The 15,431-nt window shown below is 47.2% G+C and overlaps 2 protein-coding genes across 3 annotated transcripts; one reads left to right on the plus strand and one right to left on the minus strand.

Moving 5' to 3' along the window:
• Positions 1–698: 698 nt before the first annotated feature.
• CCS (copper chaperone for superoxide dismutase) lies at positions 699–9,981 on the minus strand. 2 transcript variants are annotated; one of them, XM_028710203.2, is made up of 8 exons: positions 9,842–9,981; positions 8,908–8,980; positions 7,357–7,494; positions 5,444–5,624; positions 5,280–5,340; positions 4,210–4,287; positions 2,956–3,059; positions 699–1,948 (listed from the first exon to the last, which is right to left on the minus strand). In XM_028710203.2, the coding sequence occupies exons 1-8, from the start codon at positions 9,884–9,886 to the stop codon at positions 1,795–1,797; spliced, it is 834 nt and encodes a 277-aa protein (XP_028566036.2). In that variant the 5' UTR covers positions 9,887–9,981; the 3' UTR covers positions 699–1,794. The 2 variants fall into 2 exon arrangements, with proteins under 2 accessions (XP_028566036.2, XP_028566037.1); XM_028710204.2 differs by lacking the exon at positions 9,842–9,981 and adding an exon at positions 9,444–9,590.
• A 275-nt stretch (positions 9,982–10,256) lies between these two features.
• On the plus strand, positions 10,257–13,243 carry CCDC87 (coiled-coil domain containing 87). The gene has a single exon (XM_028710196.2). It carries the CDS (start codon positions 10,257–10,259, stop codon positions 12,852–12,854), a length of 2,598 nt encoding a protein of 865 aa, XP_028566029.2. The 3' UTR covers positions 12,855–13,243.
• Positions 13,244–15,431: the final 2,188 nt, after the last annotated feature.

Raw genomic sequence — 15,431 nt, forward strand, 5'->3', positions numbered from 1 at the left:
AACAAAGTTATTATGGCATAAGCTTTTTTGAGTCAGAGCAGAGTGGAAGCAGCTTTACCCCCCAAAATGAGAAATCCAAGAATGTAGCATACCTTTAACTGCATGTCCTCCCCCCACCATAAGACCATTCTCTGATGCACTTTATAATTTGCACCTTACTAGTGGGACCTTCAACAGAATGTTGCAATGTTCCCTTACCTCCTAACAGGAGTTCTGCTCAAGGTTCTAGCCATTCCTTACCACAGGATATTCCAGTCAAATTCCCAACCTCCCCTTTCCCCCAAATCAGCATGACATTCTTCAGCTACAGCAGGCACTGTCCTCAATGACATTTTGGGGTGCGGGATTCTTCTGCAAACAGGGTTCCTTAGGGCATACCAGTACCTCCATCTTGTTTGTTTCTGAGTTATTAAATGGTCTCAAACTCCTTCCCTTCCTAGCTCAAATTCAGTGTTCAGCTGAAAATCCCGCAAACTTGAGTGACTTCTATGCAAGGAAATTCCTGATAGGTAGAGTTGAAAGGGTCCCAGACCCTGCTTCGCTTTGCACATAAGGCAGACATGTTATGCTCCTGTCCCAGGCAAAGCATGAAAGAAAAAATGCAAACTTCAGGAATTCTCTGAATACACCACAAAACATTGCTCTCATGCCAGATATACACACCAATGAACATGTCAAGCCAAATAAGACTGGATAGCTACTAAAAATAATTTTAAGTTTTAATGGTTCTATTAAGAGCATAATGGCACGGGTCTAGAGTATGCACACCTCAGAAGTCATGGATCCCCCTTCCCATCTCCCCAAAACATGCAGTGTAGCACATAAGGCAGCCACAAACCCAACATGACAACTACTGTGCATTTATTTATTAATTCACAATAACGCCCCCTGTGTTTCCATACAATTATTAAGCTGGATTAGTTTCCCTATTCTGCTCATTAAACATGCACTGAAAGAGGGGGGGATAGCCACCCATTACCTTTCCCAACTCTGTGTCCCAAGGGCAAGGATGGGAAACCTGTGGGTCCCTTCAGGTGTTCTGGGACTTCAACTCTCTACAGCCCCAGCCAGCACTGGCCAATGGCCAAGGCTGATGGGAGTTGGGAGTCCAACAAGACCTGGAGTACCAATGGTTAAGTGTTGTGTTCATTTACCCTGTATTATATACAGAATCACAGTGAAGGTTTATCGCAGGAAACACCACCTCCAAAGTTCAACCAAGATCCTTAATTGGCAACAGAGAAGGTCAAGAAAGTGAGAAGCAGCCAGCGAAGTCCTACCAGAGTAGACCCATTGAAACCAAGGGCCATGATTAACTTAAGTCCACTGATTTCCAATGGATATACTTGAGAGTAGGACTCATTGGCGACAATCAAAGTGAGTGTGTCTGAAAATAAGGCACTTGAAACACCCAAAGATAAAGCTAGCAGACTTGTTTATGGGTGGCCCAAAGACACTGGAAGAGCAACAACACTTTCCAACAAACTCTTTGCTCATAAATGACTATTTTAGAATTCAGACAAGGGATATAATTCATATGAAACATACCTCACAAGGACTGATGCTTTACCATGTCACTGCAGAATAGGCTACATTTCCTCCTCCAGTGCCTTTTAAGAACTTCACAATTAAGACATTCAAAGGGCTAAGCGCTTGCCATTACTACGCCACTACAAAGCAGCACCTGTTGAACTCCTGCCTAACACATTGCACTTAGGACACACAGGAAAATGAAAGCAGCTGGAACCCTTGGGATGTCCTAGCCCAAAGAGAGCCTGGGCAGAACTTCAAAGCCTAGAGATGAGGGGTGGGTTGGCCAGCAGCTTTCCGGTCTGGCCTGGCTGCAGGCCGCTCCCGTTCTTCCCACAGCGTCACTCCATCGCAGGTGCATATTTTCTTGGGGTTCTGGAAGAGGCTGGCAGAGCGCGCAATGATTCCACAGGCCACTCTAGGAAGGAAAAGGAAGGCGGCTTAAGTCCTTAGCTGCAGAAAGGACCACTAGACCAGGTCTCTGCATCCCATTATTGCAGCCTTTCTCAACCTGTGGGTCCCCAGATGTTGTTGAACTACAACTCCCATCTCCCCTAGCTAGCAAGGCCAGAGCTCAGGGATGGGAGTTGTAGTCCAACAACATCTGGGGACCCACAGGTTGAGAACCGGTGCATTATTGACTTAAAATAGTTTTGCAGCTGCCTTCCCACAGCTCAAGCTCTGGAAAGACTTGGGTATGTTTAAAAAATGATATTAAAAAACCATCCACACACACAGAAGAAGACCCAGCAGACTAGACACAGTCAAATCCAACTCCAGAGATGCACTGCATATCGTGGTGGGTGGGAAAACGATCTGGCTGGCAAGAACAGGATCCTTATCTCCCCTATACCTCCTACCCCCGCAACAAAATTTTACAAGTGGTTGGGGACACCTACTGGATGTCAGAATGTTATCAGGTGCCCTGTTTTTGCAAAGCAGAAGTTTGAACCGGTGGGAGGCTGTGGGTGTGAAGGAGCACTCTTATGGGTGTACCTTGCTTGACCAAAGAACAACTGGGAGCTTTAAGCTCCCGATTCCTCCTCTGAAGTTTCGCCCTTTGCCCATGCCATATGGGTGGCGTGGCCTACTGAAAATGGCCTCATGGACCGAATGGGGAGGCCTGGAGGTCTACATGCTGACGGTTCCTCATCCTGCTGTACCTGTTTAAATGGAAAACCAGTTGTGCGATCAATCACTGGCTAACCTTTTCCTCTAGGCTCTGAGGAGTCCAGGCAAGCAACACCTCCAGGTAGCAGGAAAGACTTGGGTCTGCCAAAGACCCTGTTGGTTTTCAGTGAGCCAGAGTAGGCAATGCTATGTCTGATGGACAAAGAATCTGCCCTGGTTTTAGACAGCTTCCTAGGTCAGGTGCCCCACCTTGCAGCAGACAAAGAGAACTCAATAAACTCTAATCCTTCTTACCTCTCACCCGAATTTCCAGTGACTTTTGAGAGCGGGTGGCTTCCGCGGCCCAAGTCGTCCTGCCCTGCATCTACCACCAGTGAGCGGCCGATGATGTCATGAACCTAAAATGGAGCATAGCAATGCATGTGCAACCAGTCCTTATCACTCTAGTGATGGTGGCAGCTCCCAGCAATGCTCCCCCCCCCCAATTTTTTTTATTGGTTTTCACAATATTATAAACAAACAAACAAACACACAAGACAAACAAACATAACAAACATAAATCATAGCCTTATTGAAAATTACAGTTATTAACTTTGTTAAGTGACTTCCTCGCTTCCCCTTGGTTGAATTTCATTGCAGCGCCCAGCAATGCTGGCCGTGAAAGGGGCACTATTGTACTTGATCCTAAACTGAAAACAACTCTGCCCAAACTATTGTGTCATAACAAAACTGTCTGGCCACTGGATGAAGTGCTGCAACACGGTGTGTTCCTGACCACTCTCAATGCTCTGAGAGAAGCTGCCAACAACAGAAGAAAACTGACAAGCAAAGCAGGTTTCATGAGCAACACCACAGAAAGGTCATTTTGACTGGGAAGTGCGTCACACAAAGCCTTGAGGCAGGGGTGGGTGTGATGTGCATTGATAGGAGGGAGCTCAGGAAAGTCTGTTTAATACAGCACAAGGTTTGCTCTGTGGAAAAGATACTGGAGTTTGTAGACATAACAGAGCCGACACGGGAGTTGGGATGCAAGTGAGCTGTGCAGGACCAAGCTGATTGCTAGCTTAGCAAAGGCTCTTTTTATCAGCATGATATGCAAAACCAGCAAGATACATTCAGGGCTTTGCCCTTTATACTTCTCCAATCCCGAGCCTCCTGGGTGTTGCCTAGTTATCTACACAACTTGCTCCACTATGCCATATTCCCATTACAGGGGGAAATGAGCGATACCTTTGCAAAGGAGGTAAAGGTCAGGACATGGAACACTGTTGAGGAGACAAAAGGTCAAGGAGTGGGCATGGCGGCTAGACAGCTGTGGCTTGTCTTATGCTGCAGAGGAGGGTGTGCCCTCACCCTGCGACGCCATCCCTACAGGAATTAATGAACAATCAAACTATAAAATTTTCCTACACTGGAAGAAGGGATCTATTGATTCTGAAGAAAGGGGAAGGGAAAAGGAATCAGCTGCCCTAGTGTCCTGTTGTTTTCATCAGTTTTTTGATCACAAGCCCACTCACTGTGCTCCTCACATCCTCTAGGAAGCCTCACCTTCAGCTGGTTGTCTTCCATCCGGAAGGAAGCCCTTCCATCATCAGCTGCCAAGATATTTCCAAGATCCCCAGCATGCTGCAAACAGAGCCCCAGGAAGCACAGTTAGATTCTGGGCAGCTCAGCCCAAAACCACTATGTTCGTTCCCTTTCTCTCTCCCTCCCTCTCATACACACAACACAATGTTAATCCCTTGCCTCCCTGCACGCCTTTCTCCCCATCACAACCATGCTCCCAGCCAGCCCATCAATTAACAGTTGGAGGAGTGCAGTTTACATGGCGAGGGACCATGCATGGGCTTAGGCAGGGATCTCCCCATGAGCTTGGCAGGGAAGCAGAAAAAGTTGTTGGTGGAAGTCAATTTGGCAGCCCAAGGGAACCTGCGAGTGCTACACCAAATTCGTCTGATTCTAAAGAGCTTTCCCCAAATGTTGCCTTTCCCTGAAGAAGGCAAAAGGTGCTTGCCTCTCCTTCAACGCTAACCCTCTGCCCACTTCTTGGGTTTTTTAAAGAAATTAAAGTTCACACCACTGGATCATACCCACAAATGGATGCTTAGCCTGCCCTTAACTCCCAAAACTGGAAGTGGATCCCAAATCAGGATTTCATTTCATTCAGTTACTTTATTATTAATTGGTGCGGAGTAAATTTTAAATCACTATGGGCAGGTTTTAACTGGAGACGAGAGTTCAGGACACGGTTCTTTATTTTTGAGGTTATTTCTGAAAAGTTATTGCAATAGGGAATGAAAGAAGGATGCCCCTTCTAACAAATGAGCAATAGCTTGTATATTATCGATATTCAATCAGTTACACGCTTGGTTACCGTAATTAATCAACTGAAAGTTCTTTAAACTGGCTCATGGTCCTGGTTAACAATTAATTTAATTTATCAGTCAGCTAGTTAAAAAACAGTCTTTTGGTGACTTACGAGCAGAACAAAAATGCAGATTTAGAGCACAGCACTCATCAATATGAAAACAAGACAACCACCTCAACACCAGGAGGAACCTGGAGGGTTCCCACCCCTGCCTTAAGGAATTTAATACCTGGCGATGCCACAAACTCACCCTATGAACATCCTGGGGCCCCCCGTGACATTCCCCATGAGGATTGAAGTGGTCTCCACAGCTGTTTGAGACACAAGAAAAGTTTTGATACCGAGAGTCAGTGAAAGAAAGGGCTCCCTAAAGCCGAGGAGACGCCTCAGAAGGTGCCCGTCAATGCCTCTCACCTGTCGCAGGAATTGGTGACATCCCCAAACTCATGCACATGCAGGCCGTGCAGCCCCGGCTCCAGACCATCAATGGCGCCATCAATGAGGCAGCTTTGTGGGGACAGCTGCAAGAACCTCACCACACCCTGGACCAACCCTGGGCCAGACACCATTGCCACAGCGGCAGCACCGAGACTCCCTATAAAGGGAAGAGGTCGCACAAGTTTGCTGCTTGCTTCGAGGAGTTCCCTTGCACATGTCACTCTCAGGACCAAGAGACTTCCAGGGGAGGAAATGGTGGACTGCCTGCCTCTCTGTCTACTCTCTGCTGACAGAGGTTAATTTTGTGGTGACTGATGGTAATCAGACGAAATCACAGTGGGATAAAGAGTGATCAAGGGAGTAACCTCAAGTGCTCTGATCAAAACTGTTTTCTGCTGTCTGAACTGACACTGCATCCAAACTCATAAGAACCCTTCATAAGTTCTGCATCCTCCCTTAAACATTTTTGGGACAGGATAGCCTATAACTTAGCGAGATTTATCAGCCGGCAGATGAAAACTCACTGTCGGAAAACTTGCAAGAGCCACTTTCTGTCTTTAATAAGAGAGAGAAAACTGGTCGTTAAAGTGTCTAAGGCAGAGCAAAAAGCCCAATTTATGGTTGACGATAAAGATTAAGCAACTGAGGGAAAATCAATCTTTCTTTTTTTCTTCTTGTGGCTGGGAAACCGAAAGTAAATTGGCCATCACTTCCTCTGTGGGGGGAAAATATTGTGGAAAAACAATGTTGCTGTGACTGTGATCTTAGGGTGGAACCTTAAGGCAGAAATCTTAAGTTAAAGTTGGAACTTATAAAGAAACTGTGTTGTTAATAATGATGCTTTTACACATAAGCAGGGAGGGTGAGAGAATCTGCAACTCCTGCAATCACGACGAAGGCTCTAGAACAGGGGTAGGCAGCCTGTGGCCCTAGGACAGGGGTGAGAAACTTCTGACCCATGGGACACCCTTAGCTTGCTAGGGGTTCCCATTTTTGCCTGCAAGGCTGTGGTGGTTAAACCACGGCTACCTGTCAATCAGGTGACATCATCACAATGTTTGATGGGTGCTGTCAACTCCTGTGAAAAGCCTATGGGTACTGAGCAGGGAGTTTTCTCTTGCTTGACTTTCCAGGACTTAAAGTGGCACGCAGAGCTGATCCCTGCATCTCACTGGGATGAACCTGCAGATGGGCAGAGGATTCAGTCCTGCTAAGTTCAGCTGCATATGCCAGTTCCTGGTGGGGAACTGACACATGCAGCCCATCTGTGTAGAAAGCAGAATTGCAACCCTCCACCCATCAGATGGTGCACAGGGAGTTCAACCCCGCTTGGTCACTATCTTCCCCATCCCCACTTATCAGTTTTGGTGGTGGTGGGCAATCATGGGTGGTATCCAACTAAGTTCTACTTAGAGTGGATTGTTAAAATTAATGGCCTTAAATTAGTCATGTTAATTAATTTCCACGAGTCTACTCTGATCCAGTGATCTAGCCCAAGGCCTAAGGTCAAAAGTCCTCTGCAAGTTACCCATTTAGGCCTTTGGCAAGGATGGCTTGTCGATCCCCCACACAGACTGATGGGTGGAGAAAGAGAGATGGCAGACAGCCACTGACAAGTTGCCCATGAGCAAATGTCACTCTCGATGGCAGGAGGGGAGGTTGACAACTCCTGCTCTAGCCACTGTTCTTCTCTGCACCAGCACATTTTCTGATAAAAATCCTTAGCCCGCCCCTCCCCCAACCCCCTGGTTAGCTAAAATTGCCAATATTCGTTTGGGAGGAGATGAAGAAGCCATGATGCTTGGCACCTATTGAAAACCAGTTTTGAAGTTTGTTGTGGAGATATTCTAGGTGGGAAGCTGGAAGGAGGTGAGGCAGAATCAGCTTACCAGGCACAGCAGCCCCCATCCCTTTCAGCACAGCACTGCGTCCGGTGCTCTCCAATAGGCTTTGGACCTTCTCAGCACCAAGGCTAGTCTCCACCAGCACACTCTGTGATTCCAGCTGGACGTTAAGCACCTGGAGGCCTGGGGAAGAGGTAGGAGGTAGAAAGAGATAGGGAAGGAGAAGGTGAAGTGCAAAGACAGAAGTCACTGCCATGATGCAACTGTTGTATTCCACACTAGTCCATTAAACTGCCCTGCTCCCCTGACAAGCCACCACTTCTACTCATAACAAGAGCCTCCTCCTTTATCCTTAACACAAAACATTCAGAAGACCTTCCTGATGGCGTAGGTGTTCTGGCTGTGGAACCAACTGCCTTGGAAGGTGGTGGACTCCCAACTTTGCTGGAGGTTTCGAAACACAATCTGGATGGCGAGTGATCAGGGATGCTGCAGTAATAAATTTCCTACACTGGCAGGGGGTTGGACTAGATGACCCCTGAGGACCATTCCAACAGTATGATTCCTCCCACACAAACCTGCCTGTTGAGTACCACCAATCTGCTATATATTTTAGAAAGTGATTTGTCTGTCTTTCTATCTGTTCTCCATAGGTCTGGCTACCTCTTTTGCCAAATTTGGCACTAGGGTTCCCACGCTGGGGGTAGGTGTTGTTGTCAATGTTTGGGCATTGGCTGCCATTCTGAAGCAAGACAGCAGACCAAAATGTCACTTTGGCGTGACTTTGTCTGGATTTTTTTGGCATAGGTTCAGTGGCCTTATGAGATATCTTTACCCCTGCTTCTTATTCTCACTGTTCCTTTTTTAAATGGATAGCCATATGTTTTAGCAATGTCACAAGGTAGCTAACAATTAGAATAAAAAACAGCACAAATCAAGAAAATGATACAAACACCTGGTGGGGAGAGTGGGGAACAGTTTATCAGAGAAAAGAAGAACAACCCAAAAACTCAGGAATTAACCTGGCACCTGAAGCCAGGGAGTATCTAGGTTTGATGGACCTCCCTGAGTATATTGTTCCATTAAAAAGGCCCTTCTGCCAGAGGAGGTGTGGGAAACCTTTGGTTTTCCAGATGTTGCTGATCAACAGCTCCTATCAGCTCCAGCAAGCACAGCCAGAGATGATGGAAGCTGTAAGTTCAGAGATATATGGATGGCCAAAGATTCCCCACACTTATCTTGGCAGATTTAGACAGAAGAACCTGGAGAAAGGCTTTTGATGTTGTCTGGTAGCTGTAGACAAGATGAAGACCTAGATGGACAATTGTGCTGATATTGTAACACATTTTTTTAGTACTGCTGCGCTTTCTGAGGAGTGTCAATGTCAGCAGTGGGGAAAAATAAAATTGCAGTGCGCCCAAGGAAGAGGAAAAATGCCCACTCCCTGGACAGGGTTTAGAATTGTCACTTCAGATGTTGTTCCAGCTTCAACTACCATAATCCTTGCTGGTTAGGGCTGATGGTAGTTGGAGTTCAACAGCATCTGGAGGGCCATAGGATCCTGACAAATGCCACAGGCCTTCATCATCTGATCACCTGGTATTCCCTGCAGAGATGACTGAATGGCCTCAACACAATTCTGACACACCATCTGGACAGCAAACTCCAGCTGTAAAAAAGCGAGAGAAGCTCATATGAGTCCAAAGCTGCTTATTTAAAAAAGGAAAGGAAGAAAAATGTCGTTTTATGTAGAATGCAGAATATCTCTTACTGATCTGCAGCTGGAACATGATTTCAAATTACCAGACACTATTCAAGGAAAGCAGGGGGAACAGTGCTGAACCTGGTGGGCAGGTGGTCCTCCTTAGCACATTATGTTCACAGGATAAGGTTAGTACTATGTTAGGAACAGTAGTTTGAATCCTTCACCCATTCAACAGTCTTTCTGCTTCATACCCTATCCATGGACACCCTAAACCTGCACGTTTATCATCATCATCTTTATATCCCGCCTTTCCCCCAAACCGGTAATCAAGGCAACTTAAAAGATAAAAGCATGAAAAGATATTCATTAAAAAGCAATTAAACACTAAAGCTATATCTTTATTGTGTATATGTAAGCTGTATTTCACCATGGCAGATTATGTGTCCATCTAGTTGAGTATTGTCTCTTCTGACTGGAAATGGCTTTCCAGGGCCTCAGGCAGAGGAGGGCCTTTCCATTCCTCGCTGCGCGATCCTTCCTAACTGGAGCTACCGTTGGAGGAGGACTTTGCACGTCTGTTCTGCCGCTGAACGATCCCCCGCCCGTTTCTCCAACCATCCGATAAAAGGTAACAATTCCACCCACCCTCACGGAAGGCTTCCTGCATGTTTGCCATAGCAGGCAGAAACACAACAGGGGCAGACGCGGCGAGGAAAAAAACTTCCCCTGCTGGATTTCTGCATGTCATGCCTCTGCTTTTTAAGGCGAGATAACGGCTGGGCAAAGAAATTAATGGCCCACCCCCGGCGGGGGATTCTATCCCACCTTGCAGCTGCTGCTGCCTCCACCGCTTCCTGGAGGTGCTTCCATCGCCGCCGCCGCCTCCTTCTTCCTTTTCCTTCACGGGGAAATGTTGCCCACCGGACCCGCTTGTACAAACACAAAACAGGAACCCGGAAGACGCTGACCTGCCACTCTAGCTCATCTCTATGATCGGCGACCGACTCGTCCTGTAAAAAGAGCAGTAAACGGAGTTGACAACGTCACTTCCTGCCCCCTCCTCTTCGGAGTCCGCGCGCCCTTTTCCCAGGCCCGGAACCAAACTCTCGCGCTCAGCGTCCCTCGGGGAAGCCGATTGGCGCCGAGTAGTCCGTTGTGGAGTAACCATGACGACCGCTCCATAAGCCACCCTGGGGTTGCTGTCGCTGCTGCAGCTGCAGCTTCCGCCGAGCTCCCCGCCATGAATTCGTTTGTCGCGCTTCCCCGGCGCGAGGTGTACGCCCTAGACAACACGGAAAAGGCCAACCAGCAGCTGCATGACCACTACCAGCGGATCCTCGCCCCCCTGTCCCTCTTCCCGGCCACCGTCTCCAGGTTGAGGAGCTCGATCGACAAAGGGTCCTCTGCCATCTCGTCCCTGCAGAAGCCTGTGCCTGTGCCCATCTCCCTGGCCAACCTCATGCAGCTGCTAAAAGGCCGGATGGAGATGGGGACCCAGTGGCAGCAAATACCCAGCCCACACCAGCGGGCCTTCCAGCAGGTCATCCTAACCGAGGTCAAGCACATCTTTAAGGATGTACAACGTTCCCTGTATGACCCAGCCTTCAGTCCCCAGGAAAATAGGGAACTCTACCAGCACCTGGTGACTTACATTGGATTGGTATGCCAGCACCTTTTCCGTCGCTATCTGTCTGTCATGGAGCGCCATCGTGCACTGTCTGTCTTCACGGACTGTGCTAACGTAACTCGCTTCTCTGCCCAACTCTCTCTGGACTGTTCCAGGCTCCTCAATGTAGCAGCCGTCCGCCACCGTCTAATAATGGACACGAAGACCTTGCAACTCCGCCAGACCGAAACGTCCAGGAAACGGATTAGTATGGCGGGTTGGAGGTCAACGCAGATGGACACATGCAATCTGCGTTTCAGCATTGACTACTTCATCAGGCTTATGAAACCTCACATACCAACGATGAGACAGAAGATAGCGAAGGATATCAAGGAATTGGAGGACTTACCTTTGTTAGACATGAACAAAATAAAGCAGTTAAATCTACCAAGACCGAGCTCTAGTAGCCACTTTAGACAAATGCAGTCTGATGTGATGACAATGCCATGCTCACGCACCAGTACTTTAGGAGATTGGCCTAAACTCCAGCGGGTTAAGCATGCCATTTCCAGCAGTCTCAAGAGGAGCCAGTCGTTGCCCAATATGAGAGTTGGACAGCTCCTAGCAGATGAACTTGGAATTCGTTTATCTGTGCGCCCTATCAGCCCTGATCTGCCTTGTCATTATGGTGAGACCACTGAAGATGAAGGGCTCAAGGGAATGGCCGGGCTGGCTGAGGACCTCCGAAGGCTAGCACAGAGAACAGTCCTGAAAAGCAGCCAGCAGAAAGGAGAGCAGGATGAGGATTTAGAGCTCCCTCCCCTCATTAAAGCCTTGACACGGCGCAAGACTAATGAGGTTCGCCTTGAGCAGCTTCAGCGAATACTTTGCTCTCTGCAACGAGAGGAGTCCTTTGAGATGTCACGGAAGAACACCATGATTGCTGCCCCAGCCACACATCCTCAGGCTGCAACAGTGAACTTTAAAGTCAACGAAAGGATGGTTGTGAAGGCAGCTGATATGCAAGTGTCAGAAAGAACCTACGTAGAAGCTGTGTCTATGGAGATATGCCCAGTAATTTACAACCACCTCCTTGGAGAGATAGATAATGCTACAGTGAAGTCTCTGGATGCAAATCTTTCCACTGGTGAAGAGGTCAGGGAGATGTACAAGGAACTAATGAATACTATCCCAAAAGACCACCTGAAATTCGACCTAGGGCCCATGATAGAATCCCCTGCAACCAACATTCAACTGGCTGGGTGCTTTGCTTCCTCAACATTGACTAGGGGGAAAAGTGAACAGGTCATTAATAAAGAGCTGAGTAACATCCTGCCACCTGGACCATTTGTCCCTGAGGAAGTGTCAGAGAGCCCAAATGTACCCTTCAAAAAAAATACTGGTAAAAAAACCTCTTGGCTTAAATGGTGGAAAGCAACATTCAACACTGATGATTACTTGAAATACATTGGCACCAAGGAATCTGACTATTTGCCAGTGATATTTCATTTATACAGCGTTAAGGAAGATGAGGAGCAACAGCCTGTATTAGATGAGGTGCAAGTAAAGAAACAAGTGAAAGTGAAGAGAGACGTGATAAAGAAAGCTGCTGAAATTCAAACCAAGAAGGAAGAGTTTGAGCATGGGAAGTGGAATTCCAAATGTGCCATGCTGCGGGGGTTGGAAAATGTTTTTTGCTCTGACCACACATCTGAGGATCTCAAGGTCTTTCAGAGAAGGCTGGAAAGACTGTGGACAGTTCTTCATTTCTCTGAACAGGAAAGGCTGGATATGGCAATTAAGTACAGCTCCAACCCATATTACTGGCTGCTCCCAGACATGCTCCAAGCTTGGGAGACAGCAGCACGGTCTATCCAGGACCGAGAACTCCTGCTGGCTGATTTGGAACAGTTTGAAGAAACTGCTTCGAATCCAAACCGCTTGTTTGACCTGGCCCCCCGCTCCTTCATAGCACGAATGAAGGAATCCAGAACCAGGAACCGCTTGCGCTCTGAGTTGGCCCAGTATGACTCAGAGCTCTATATCATCCTGAACAACATCAAAGAGTCTTACAATGACACAGTGACCTACAAGGGACGCCCATACCTGCAGAAGATGGCATGGGACACAGTGGAGATGCTCTATTGGCTACAGCAGGAGCGACGTGCCAATACATTGAGGAGAGTCGTCCAGAAAAGGGGCCTAATTAGAAGACTTCCTCCTATCCCTTAAAGACTGGTACCACTGTTTAGCTCAATGGCCAACACACCAAGATGGCAGTGGAGAAGACATCTTTTCTGCACATGCACCAAATTCATCCACATACTTTTCCAGCAGACCTCTCCTTCAGCCAAGCCAAAGGTTGAGAAACATGGAGGCAGACCCCAACAACCTAGATTCAGTTTGTAGTGCCATGGTCTATTGGTGGAATAAGGGAAAAAGCAGAGAGTGGTGGTGGGGAAAATGTGGGCATGCACCAAACGTCCAGAATATGTTTAGCTCATTCCAAATTTCAGAAGGGTTGTCAGTTTGTGAGATGTGCCTTATCCACAAATGAACTGGATCCTATGAAGAATTTAAGGTTCCCGATATCCTCAAATTAAAAACATTTCTTGTCCTCATGATTTGAAGTGCTGCCATGATCTTTGAAGTACTGGTAATTGCTTACAGACCACATTAGGCCTGCTATGAATTTATTCCCTATGGCTTACCTTGCCATCTTATCCGGAATTCTATTAGACCATGATTTTGCAAAGAATCATGATGTGCCTGCCATGCACATTCTCTTCAATCCCCCAGGGCCTCTGGCACAGGTTGTGTCCAGCCTATGTCCGTGCCCCTGAGGGATGGAGGAAGTGGGATGTGGCAATTTAGTGTGTCTTCAGAGTTTTGGCTACTGTACTAAAGGTTCTACTAAACTGCAAGCATACAGTACAGGTTGCCCTTGATGGAGCTGGGGTGGTGGGGTTCTGTTCCATAGTTGAGTAATGGGGGACCTGGCTTACCCATCAATCTTACATGGCAACTGGAGGGTAGATGTAGAGCAACGATTATTATTGTTGTTGTGGTGGTGGTGGAGGGTAGATGTAGAGCAACAGTGGTGGTTGTCAGCAACTAGTTTTCCTACAGTAGGAACCAAGACCACAATATTCATTCCAGAGTGGTTTTCAAGTACTGTACAGTGGTGCCTCGCAAGACAAAAAGAATCCGTTCCGCGATTCTCTTCGTCTAGCGGTTTTTTCGTCTTGCGAAGCAACCCCATTAGCGGCTAAGCGGATTAGCGCTATTAGCGGTTTAGCGACTATTAAAGGCTTAGCGGCTGAGCTGCTAAAAGGCTATTAGCGGCTTAGAAAAAGGGGAGGAAAGCGGGGGGGAAATGGCAAGACTCGCAAGACATTTTTGTCTTGCGAAGCAAGCCCATAGGGAAATTCGTCTTGCGAAGCAACTCAAAAACGGAAAACCCTTTCGTCTAGCAGGTTTTCCGTCTTGCGAGGCATTCGTCTTGCGGGGCACCACTGTAGTTACGTTATCATATGAAACTATTCATACCTGTTAGTAACAAAGAGGCAGCTAAAATCCTTTGGGGGGCTGGATTGGCAGAGCTGCCAGTTGCGTATCTCTATAGTAGACACCCAACTTTCTCCCCACTCAGTCCTCTTCAGTCTTCTCTGGCTATTGCAAATGGATTCCAGGAGAGGTCTGCAGGTTGGTAACATGAGAGTGGACCTTTTCTGCAGTGGCTCCCCATTTGTGGCATGCTCTCCCCAGGGAGGCTTGCCTGGCACCTTCATTATACACCTTTAGGCACCAGGCAAAAACATCTCTTCAATCAAGCCTTTGGCCAATTAACTTTCTATGCACTTTTAAATGTGTATGGGGGGTGTTGTTTTGTTTTGCTTTCATTCTTGTTTGTGTCTTTATGCTGTGAACTGCCCCGAGATCTTTGGATGAAGGGTGGTATACCGATGTAAGAACAGATAAATAGCTTTGTGAGGTCTGCCTGAAAAGCAGTACAACTTACTGCACCCTATTGCCCTGTAGAAATTTTGGATTACAACTTCCATCAGCCTCAGCCCCCACCAGGTGATGATGGGTGTGGTATTTAAGGCTTAAATATTCAGTATTGGTGGCCAGTTTGGTGGTTGAATAAATGCCTGCTGATCCTTCTATGAACTACTGTATCAATTGTTGCAAATGAAGCAGGATGACAAAACCACAGGCCAAAGTTGCTGGTTAGAAGAAGAAAGGGTATGCCATGAGCACTTCAGATAGAAGTTTATCATTGACACCCAAAAGATAGCTCCGTTGGTTACAACATAGTGCTGATAACACCAAGGTTGTAGGTTTGATCCCCATAAGGGACAGATGCATATTCCTGCATTGCAGGAGGTTAGACTAGATTATCCTTAGGGTCCCTTCCAACTCTACAGTTCTAAGATTCTATGAGAAAACAGTTGAGATGCCAGCAGAATAAAACCTCTGGTAGGTGACTCAGAACAAGCAGCTGGGGAAGCACAATAGGAAAAGGTCCAGTTTGACCTCAAGGAAAGTTGCTTTCTGGGTCCAAATGTGGCTTGTAGTATAAGCAGGACCAGCACTCCACCCTTTCTGCTTTGCTGTCCCTTGTTGCTTGGAGGTGCCTCTCAGAACACCTACATGATGTAAGCTCTCTTCTAATCCATCATCAAAAGCAAGCTACATAAAGCCTTTGGCCCCCAACTTGTGCTGTATCTCAGCAAAGACTACAAACCTAGTCCTGCTTACCTGGGAGTGAGCCCCACTGTGTTTTGAGTAGACGTGGTTAGGATT

This window comes from Podarcis muralis, chromosome 16, assembly GCF_964188315.1.
Source record: "Podarcis muralis chromosome 16, rPodMur119.hap1.1, whole genome shotgun sequence".
In the NCBI taxonomy this organism is placed as follows: Eukaryota; Metazoa; Chordata; class Lepidosauria; order Squamata; family Lacertidae; genus Podarcis; species Podarcis muralis.